We start from the raw sequence: 10,400 nt of genomic DNA, 5'->3' as shown, positions 1-10,400 counted from the left end.
GTAACGCCGATTAGATTCTGACACTGCACCTCTGATTTCCATGACAATTTTATTCTGTGGAGTATCATCACTTACATCTTATGATACTCCTCCCATGAAAGTGAACTGAACAAAAAAAGACTTCGTTTTATTCATGAAGGAGGTCTTAATATTTCGAGAATATAATCTCTTTTTCAAAAGCAAAGGGACCAAAGAATGTCCTTAAAAAAGAAAAACATTGAAATATCGTAAAGCGGAAAGGATACATTTTCGATTTACGATATTTCAATGTTTTTTATCCACCATGGCGATTATATCGAATAGTAAGTTCATATTTATTAGTTTGTATTTTGATTATCTTGAAAAATAAATGGATATACGAAGTTCAAAATAACAAAACAAATAAGACTTTTTTTCTTTAGTCCATTTTTCTTCATACGTCACACCGATATAACAGCCGCTTCCCTGCATTGTTAAAGCCTTCTCCATGGCTAAATTGAAAAAACTATGTTTCTTTTTCTTTTATGCCTTCAACCAATGACGAGGCAAATGAGATGCGTTTTAGTGTAGAATATATATGTATTTTTTTATTTTGGCGCTTAACATACAAAGTGAATGGACGTATCTTTGCTTTGGATGCATCCAATGCTGTTCATAAAAACTTCGCCTATTGGTTGGTCTGTCACCCTTATGTTAGAAATAGCATTTTCTTTGCTCTGTCATGCTTATATTTTAAATAAGATTTTCATTGGTTTGTCACGTTCCAGTTTGAAATAACATTTTCTTTGGTCTGTCACATTTAAATTAAAAATAATATTTTTTAGTCGGTTACGATTAAAATATAATAAACATTTTAATTTGGTTTGTCATGTCTCAGTTTGAGAAATAATTTTTGATGCACCTAAACGTCTCTATAAGTTCATCCTTCCATTGGTCTGTCACGTTTAATTTTGTAATTATATTTTTCTTGGTCTGTCAAATGCCACTCTGAAATGATTGAATAAATTGATACTTATATCTACGGAAGATTGCTGATGCATTATGGTCGGCTGAGATTCAGGAAGAATAATTAGATTCTCAAACAAAAAGGAATTCGTTTATGGAAAGAAAATATACATGACAATTATGTTTAAAAATTAATTTTATATTTATGAACTACGTCAATCGTTTTATTGCAGATTAGTGGTTGATTAATCAAATGACTGTTTCAAGTTAACTTATTTCCCTAAAATTTTATTCAAATCCATGCGGTATTCACAAAGTTATGACATTTTATTTATTATCAAGTAATTTATACTGTCCATCACTTTATTGCAGGTCTTTTAAAATGCCAAAAAAGAGGCGATTAACGGTTATTGAAAAGAAAAGGATTGTTGCTGGACTTGCAGAAAGATTGTTCATCAAAGATTTAGTTATGGAGCTGGAAAGGGGTTCAAGAACTTTGGCTTCATTCGTGAAAAACCTCAACACCAAATCCAGAAAGGATATTTCACTAAATATACGTCACACAAATCCAGAAAGAATATTTCACTAAATATACGTCACACAAAAATGAAAATTATATTATCAAACGACTGCTTTAAGGTTAGTTATTCCAAAAAAAATTTATTCAAATTTATGCGATATTCACGAAGTTATGACATTTTATTCTTTATCGTGGAATTTCCACTGTCCATCGCTTTATTGCAGGTCTCTTAAAATGTTGTTTTAGGGCAAAAATACAATGTTTTATAATGCGAACTTTATTTTTTATTATATTTTTCTGTCAAAGAATAATGAGAAAAAGCACATCCTAGGTGCTAAGCCTCAAATAAATGAATTATTTATCATCATATCCACCATTTCTTTTAATAACTAAAACGACTTTTTGTCCCCCGGGGAAGTCAATTGTTTGATCTCAAAAAGGAGTTATGGCTCTAGCAATATCAACTATGTTCTCCACAAGGTATTCTTTGAAGTAAATTGTTCTCCTCCCTCATTAACTCCTCTTTTTAATATTGACCAGAGATATTCAATGGGGTTATGGTCTGGAGAACACGGTGGTCAGGTCATGAGAGTTTCTCCAAAGAAGCCCATAGATTCAAGGAAAGTTACAGTCGCGCTAGCAGAATGGGATGGTGCATTGTTATGTATAAAAATCATCTGAAAGCGATGTGACAATAGTCGGTCATCTAGCCATGGTGACAAATGTTTATCCAAAAAGGATATGTACGCATTGCTGGTAAGTTTTACAGCCTCTTGAACTCGGAATGGTCCAACCAACTTATCCCTAATGATTTCCGCCCAAAACCTGATGACTCCACCTCCTCATTGACGATGAATTCTGTAAAGGGTTGGAGTTCCGTTCAAGTTCCAAACTTTGACCCATCCATCCGGACCATCAAGAGTAGCACGAGTCTCATCTGTAAATAGAACATGTTGCAAATCCATTTTCATGTAATTCTGTGCTCGTTTTTCCGTTTGCTCAATGGAGGCTTTGGAATAGTTTTAATGTTCCTTGCCATCTCATTCAACACATTACATCGAGCCTGTCTGGATCTTGGAGCGATTCCAGCTCTTGCAAAAATGGAAGTACTGGTGCTGTTTGGGTTTCGGTTGACTTCCTTACAAATTTTCCGAATATCACGATGTGAAAGGTTTCTTCTGGTGTCTTTATCCTTTCTGGATTTGGTGTTGAGGTTTTTCACGAATGAAGCCAAAGTTCTTGAATCCCTTTCCAGCTCCATAACTAAATCTTTGATGAACAATCTTTCTGCAAGTCCAGCAACAATCCTTTTCTTTTCAATAACCGTTAATCGCCTCTTTTTTGGCATTTTAAAAGACCTGCAATAAAGTGATGGACAGTATAAATTACTTGATAAATAAAATGTCATAACTTTGTGAATATCGCATGAATTTGAATAAAATTTTAGGGAAATAACTAACCTTGAAACAGTCATTTGATTATTCAATTTTCATTTTTTTGTGACATATTTAGTGAAATATTGATATTTTATTAATCTGCAATAAACCGATTGACACAGTTTATATATAATGGGAGAGAGAAAGAAAGAGACTAGCTGTACCCAGCCACGCATTGCTGTGGCTCAGTTTGGTTAAAGTAAGTATTAGAGGGATTTGTATTGTACACACACACACACAAACATGATTGTAATAACTTGTAAATGCGATTTAAAAAAAATAGCACGGTAACATAAGTGCATAAGCACCATTTCTATTATTAACATCTATGATTTATTTAATGAAAAATAAAATAATTTTAGCCTATTTTTATTTTAGCTCCTGTTTTTTCAATGACTTCTGCTCGAATGTTAATATTTTATATTTAAATAGTTGTACCTGACCATGCGTTGCTCTTGCTAAGGGTTAGAGTGATTTGTATCGTATGCACGCACAGACAGACACACGCACACAAACACATTACAAAAACTGTAATAATCTAAGCATGTAATGAACTTGATGTGGTGTGAAAAAAAACATGTCTGTTAGTGACGCCATGTTTTAATTTTAATAGCTGTTTATTTATAAGAATCGAATTCCAGCATATGCGAATTTTCATCACTTAGCCAATCAGAACGGATGAACTTTGAAAAGGGAGCTGTTATTATGAATCAAAAATTGGAAAGATTATGTTATGTATGTGTTTATGAGCCAATTACAATGGGTGTAATCACAGTATTTGTGGAAAATGTAGAATTAGTCCTGGTGACAACTGGTAGCGGTGTTAGGACTAAATATTTAGAGAGAAAAATAGGGATCCCTCCTTCTAGAGATGTTGTGATTATGATGGTATTGCTCGTCGGATGCAATGTAGCAGTTTATTATCACGACTGAATGTGTCTAAAATGATGTTTGAAACCTAAATCAGATAATGGCTATTAGGCGAGATGTATTGTTGCTGCAAACCTACAATACTTTTTTTTTTTACAAAGGAATCACCACTTATCAAGGCTCAGAGGTCACTCGTGGATAAGGATTAAAGAGTGTACAGTGGTCAAAAGGACGATATCATAGTAATCGTTAGAAGTGTAAATTTGGTAAATTGGATTACTTAAGGGGAATGGTTCATCAAGAACTTGTTTACATTGGACTTGAAAACGGCCATATTGTAGTAAGTTGGAAAGCAGGTACATGGAAGAGAGTTCCACAGGTGTGCAGTTCTAAGAAAGAAGCTTTGTTCATGGAATCCACGTTTAGGTTTAGGCACAGATAAAGAGTGGGGGAAATTATTGATAGTGTTTACAGCCAAACAAGTGTTTATCGTGAATGTTTGGCGAGGTGGGACCATAGATTGGAGCTCAGACGAGCACTTGCCATGAAAATAATGATAAAATAGAGACAGGCTCGCAATGTCTCTTCTGTGAGCAGACTTTGGTCCAGAGGGGAATTTCTACAGTCATTTTATTATATAAGGGATATATATATACACTAGTTTTGTGACGATTAATTGGAATCAGGAATTGAAAAATCGGAACTTTTGAAGGTATTGGAATCGAAAAAATTTGTGCCTATTAAAAACAATGTTTTTGTCTTTTTTATTTGATTTTCTTTTAAACAAAATCTTCCACTGCTGATGGTAAGGGCAAAATAATAAATATTTATTGATTAAACTACGAACAAACCTTCTGGGGTTCACCGTACAATCACCTCCGTTTTCTTTCTCGTTCCATGTATTTGGTTGTTTCAGAATTTTTTAGATGAGGATCGATAATTTGTGTTATTTAAATTATTCGAACTATTGTTCTCACCTGGAGTGTTATTTATTATTAATTTTAATTACCAATGAAACCTCTGACCTTCTTTAGGTGTATCTTGTCGAAACTTGAGAATCTGCATGGAGTTTGGAACGGAACCCTTTATTTAATCCACGGGGATAGCATGATCTCATGCTATTCCCGTGCCATGAGCGGGTAGAAAGTCTGAAGTAATCCTCACTTGTATTCTTAATATCATTCGCACTGAGGACCGAGTCTTCAACATCCAGAAGAGTGTCAGTTACAACTGAATCTACCAAGTAATTTATCCATTTCATCATGGGTCCTTGCAAATAAAATACTGTGCAGATTCCCGAGTTCAACAGAAAGATTCCCGAGTTTGAAAAGATACACATAAAGCAGGATGGAGGTTACATCGGCTAAAACGTAAAAATAACACTCAAGATGAGAACAGTCGTTTGAGGAATCCAAATAATATGAACGCTTGTAGGTAATATAGATAAAGGGACGCTGCACAAGCGTCCAAAAACTTCACAAATTTCAGCCCAGATTATAATTTTAAAAAGATACACAAATAAGCAATTTAGTCCCAACACTTTTTTTTTTATTTCTTTGTTGCTGTGTATATTATTTATTTTTAAAGTTCTGAAACCGCAAAGGGTTTATTAAATTACTTAATAAATAAAATAAACAACTTTATCCCCCCCACCCCGAAAAAAAAATTCTTTTAAGAGAAATACTAGTCCATTTTCAAAGAAAAGAATAATGATCGCTCCAAATCCAAAAACAAAAGAAAAAGGAAAAAAAAAACGAATATTAATGGTTTAAAAATCTTTTTCTGAAAAACATTCTGACTGATCAAAACTGACTAAGCAAAAACATTTTTTCCAATGAAAAGAATTTAGTCAATTAAAATTGATGAATCAGGAAGATTTTTGTCCAATTAAAATTGAGAATTAGAAATTTACTGACCATCAAAATTAATTATTCAAATGATTTTTGACCAATGAAAAAGATTTTATCCAATTAAAATTCACTAATCAAAAATATTTTATCCAATCAAAATTGACTAAAAACAAGTATTTTGTTCAATCAAACTTGACAATTCAAATTTGACTAAGTACAAATATTTTGTCTAATCAAAATTGACAAATTAAAATTAACCAATCAAAAAGGTTTGCACCAATAATAATTGGTCAATTAAAAAGATGCTTAATGAAAATTTTTTTAATCAGTCAATTTTGACTAATCAAAAAGATTTTATTCAATTAAATTTGGTGAAGCAAAAAAAAATGTTGACTAGTCAAAATTGATCAATCAGAAAGATTTTAGCTAATTACAATGGAGCAACAACAAAAAAAAAAAAATTGACCAAAGTTAACTAAACAAACAGATTCTGCTAATTGGTCAAATTTTGACCAATCAAAGGAGCTACACAGAATTCAAAATCAAAATTAAAACAAAAGCAAAAATTTAATGTCTTTGATAATTTCTGTTCTCTTTCTTTTGCTCTTCTTTCATTCCATCTTTATTCATTCGTTCATTTATTCATCGTTTCTTCCTTCCTTCTTGTTTCCACCTTTCTATTCTACTCTTTAAAAAAAAAAGAAGAAAAAAATTTCTATTGAGTTCGGACAGAGGTCGACGTCGATTAAGAAGTGGAAAGGAATCACTATTAGTTGGTTTCCGGGTCTAGATGAGGCGTCGACATACTCCAACGTTTTTATTACAGTTCGGACAGCGATGAAGAACGTCCTGCATGTCTTCGATACAGAAAGGAAGCAAACAGCATCCCATCCAACAACTGAAAAAACAAAACAAAACAGAGATTAAATGACGTTTCTGAATTTTTGAGATGAGGATTGATAATTCGTATTATTTAGAATCTTCAGTCTACGGTTCTCATCTTGAGTGTCATTCTCTTGAAAGTTGAAGATTTTATCATTAGTGTGACCAACTAAAAAGAACTACAAATTACTTAGGACTTCTATCCAGTTCTGTTCAAAATTCCGTCCAGATTCCCCAAGTTCAACAGAAACATTCCAGAGTTCGAAAAGATACACCTGAAGAAGGTTGGAGGCTGCATCGACCGAAACGGTGTGCAAATGATACTCAAGATGAGAACAGTAGTCCGAAGAATCTAAATAATAACGAATTCAGAGAATAAATTGGAAAAAGAAGTTCATGATATTATTCACAGAAAAATTGAAACGCTCATTTTTTAGATTATTACATGAAAACAGAATGGAAATATAAACTTTAGAATATAAAACGATCACCCGCTTCCTTTTAGAATGGATATATGTTCCCCTTCTCACTGGATATTCTGGGAGGTGACGATGGTCAAGAGGTTAACGACACATACTGACGACCTGGGTGTTGTTCCAAATTCGTTACACAAAAATCAATTTCACTTAGGATGTTGAAACCTTCTCATGGTGCCTTCTGTAAATATGCGATGTATTTCTGGAAAGAATTTTAACTAGAAAAATATCGAAGAAACCAATGCCAACAATAGAATCTCCGATTATCTTCGAGATGATGACTGGATATTTCAAACTATTAAAGGGAAGAAATTATGCAATGAGTTATTTCCCTTTATTTCTGCAAAAATAGATATTTAAAAATATGTATTTGTAAACATTAAAGGGAAATTTTCGCATTAATTATATTTAATTATTTGGTTTTTGTTATTAATCGATTAACGCAAAGTACTGAAACAAACTTTTTAAAATGTCTATTTCATAAAATAATCTGAATACAAAACTAATGTTATATCAATATCTATCATCCTTATACACAATCAAACTTAGTTTCTTCCATTCATCAGTTTAAATTCTTTCAGAATATACTTCAATCTTGTTAACCTGAAGTGGCTTTTGGCCTTTATAAATAGTGACTCATTAAAAAAATATCAATTAAATTATGCAACTTGTATGTGCGTGTTTCTCGCCTCCATATAAATTACACTTAATAAGTTTTTTTTTTTTTGCTATTAATTAACATCAAGCAATGAAACAAACTTTTTTTAAAATTTTAATTTCACAAAATAATTTGATCACCAAATTAAATTCATCAAAATTTTTCGATTTCATTTTTAATATTGAGACACAAATTTTTGCTGGACTTAAAAATTACAATTTCAAAACATTTTCAAGATATTTTCATTATTTTGAAGGATTTTTCAAAGTGATAATAGAAATAAGGCCTTTTTCAAGGCAGAAATTAAAATTCTAGAACTTTTCAAGTCTGCGCAAACTCTGTACTTGTGACGAAGTGGAAATATCATATCAAAAATCACGGAAATTAATAAAGTAGTTTTATTTTTTGATATAAAGAAAACACAAACTTTTACTCACAGAAACAGATTAAAAGGGAAGTCATCATGTGCAATTAGACTGAGTTCTCTTCGAAAGTTCTTTGAAAACAGAAATCTACTGTCTTCATAAATAATCATTGTTTATTTATTCATCATTTTCAATTCGCTCGTAATATATTTCTTCTTAACCTTTAACCTCAAGTGGCTTTTAGCCTTCATAAATCGTGATTCATTAATATAAAAGATTATCAATCAAATTATACAACTTGAAGCATGAGTATGCATGTTTCTCACTTTCACATTGAGTACATTTATTATCATTATTATTGTTTATTATGGTTATTATTGTTATTTATTATTATTATTGTTATTATTTATTATTACTTATTATTATGGTTATTATTTATTTTATTATTGTTGTTATCTTTTACTATTATTGTTGTTATTATTGTTATTTATTATTTTTATTATTGTTATTTATTATTTATCATTACTTATTATGGTTATTATTATTATTTTTTATTATTGTTGTTATTTTTTACTATTATTGTTATTATTTATTTTTACTATTATTGTTATTATTTATTATTATTTTTATTGTTATTATTTATTATTATTTTTACTGTTATTATTTATTATTATTTTATTATTGTTATTTTATTATTGTTGTTATTATTTATTATTATTTGTATCATTGCTGTTATTTATTATTATTGTTATTATTTATCTTTATTTATTATTATTATGGTTATTTATTATTATTTATTTTATTATTATGCAACCGGAAGTGCTAGTGTGATTGTAAGTGTTCGGAGTAAATGAATCAACTCTGCTATTTATAACCAGCAGAATGTTAATACTGTCGACTAAGCGAAGACTCAATCAGGCATACAGAAACCTGGCCAAAGAGGTTTGAGAACATGAGTTGCATGGAGTGATGATATAAGAATGATACATTAGATGTGTAATGTGAGTACAGGTTTAGTTCTAATAAGCTAAGAAGAAGATTAAATATGGACAGTTTAAAGATAAGTGTGTGGGAACCAGGAGACTTTGATGGTATGGTCATGTTGAAAGAATGGTTGAGAGTTTTTGGGTTATTAGATGTAGAACAGTTTTTTTTTTGTTTTTTTTTTTTTTTATTGCATTTTCATTCCAAACAAGGCACATTGCCACTTTGATGTAGGGGGCTACTATCAGGTACTTAATTTGCAGGGATACTATGTAGGGAGATGAGCAGCAAGATGTTTGTTTACATTACGCTTGAACTTCTGCATATCAGTACAGATAGGGAAACAGGAACCCGGAAGAGAATTCCAATGTCCAGCAGTTCTGGGGAAGAAACCTTTAGAGTAGAAGGCTTTCTGGCATCTGGGGATTTCTACTGTGTAGGGGTGGGATTTTGCTGTTTATCGAGTTTGTCGAGGTTACACAGAGGGTGTATAGGGGCTTGTAGTTCGTTGGAGCATCCACCATTAAAATACTTGTAAAACAGGCAGAAGGATGCAACATTTCATCGATGGGACAGAGCCTGACGCCTAGCTGACAGTTTGGGACCTATTAAGTTGGTGACTTTCTTTTGACCCGTGAACAGAAGTGAGAGACTAGTAGCAGATGCATCAGCCCAAATGTGACAACAATACTCCATACATTTCAGGCCTAAGTTTCTAGCATGGTATAGAGAGCCCACCTTCATCGCAGAAGCTGCAGCAACGCCCTCGATGTATCTGCTTCAACTCATGTTCCCTGTGAATGTTAAGCCAAGGAGTTTGAATGAAATACTTTCAGGTAATGTCTCATTAGCCATAGCTATTGGTGGTTGAGAAGGTTTCTTGGAATTATTAAAAGGAAATGAGCTTAGTCTTGGCAGCATTGAACGTTACCATCCATATCTAGCGCTACTGCCATACCTTCCTCTGCTTTATCCAGTGTATGGTATATACGTTCAGAGATTACACTTAGGATATCTGCTGTAAAATGGCCTTGCCTAAGGTGATGGACTAGAGCTTGATTAATTATGGACTTAAATATTTTGTTGAAAAGAGGGAGGAGGCTAATGAGATGATAATTTAATGGGTAAGTTCTTTCACCAGAATTCTTGTAAACTGGTACCACAGAAAGTTTTTCTGAAGTCAAGAAAGCAAGATTCGTTAAGGCATTTGTTGAAACGTTTGGAGAAAACTGGAGCAACCTCAGTGGAACATTTTTTAATAGTACATCCGAGATTAGATTAAGTCCACATGCTTTTAAGGTGTTTAGATTTTTATGATATCATGTACTTGTGAAGAGGTGATTTTCAGATCATATAGAACAGTTTCTGTCCACAAAGGAAAATCAGGGAGGAAGTGGTTTGCTGGGTCAAAGTAGAGTTTGAGGTAAACCGACTG

The 10,400-nt window shown here is 32.2% G+C and overlaps 1 protein-coding gene across 4 annotated transcripts in view; it reads right to left on the bottom strand.

The window, feature by feature from the left end:
• Positions 1-5,276: 5,276 nt before the first annotated feature.
• Positions 5,277-10,400, bottom strand: part of LOC145265618 (lipopolysaccharide-induced tumor necrosis factor-alpha factor homolog) — a 224,042-nt gene continuing 218,918 nt past the window's right edge. For all 4 annotated transcript variants that reach the window (XM_080121650.1, XM_080121648.1, XM_080121651.1 and 1 more), the window contains one exon: positions 5,277-6,498. In XM_080121650.1, coding sequence (XP_079977776.1) covers positions 6,387-6,498 — 112 coding nt within the window. In that variant the 3' untranslated portion in view covers positions 5,277-6,386. The remainder of the gene's footprint in view (positions 6,499-10,400) is intronic.

This window comes from Euprymna scolopes, chromosome 40 (genome assembly GCF_053919585.1).
Source record: "Euprymna scolopes isolate OS-2025 chromosome 40, ASM5391958v1, whole genome shotgun sequence".
Lineage (NCBI taxonomy): Eukaryota > Metazoa > Mollusca > Cephalopoda > Sepiida > Sepiolidae > Euprymna > Euprymna scolopes.
Note: the sequence above shows the minus strand (reverse complement) of the source record. Positions and strands in the feature narration are given on the sequence as shown.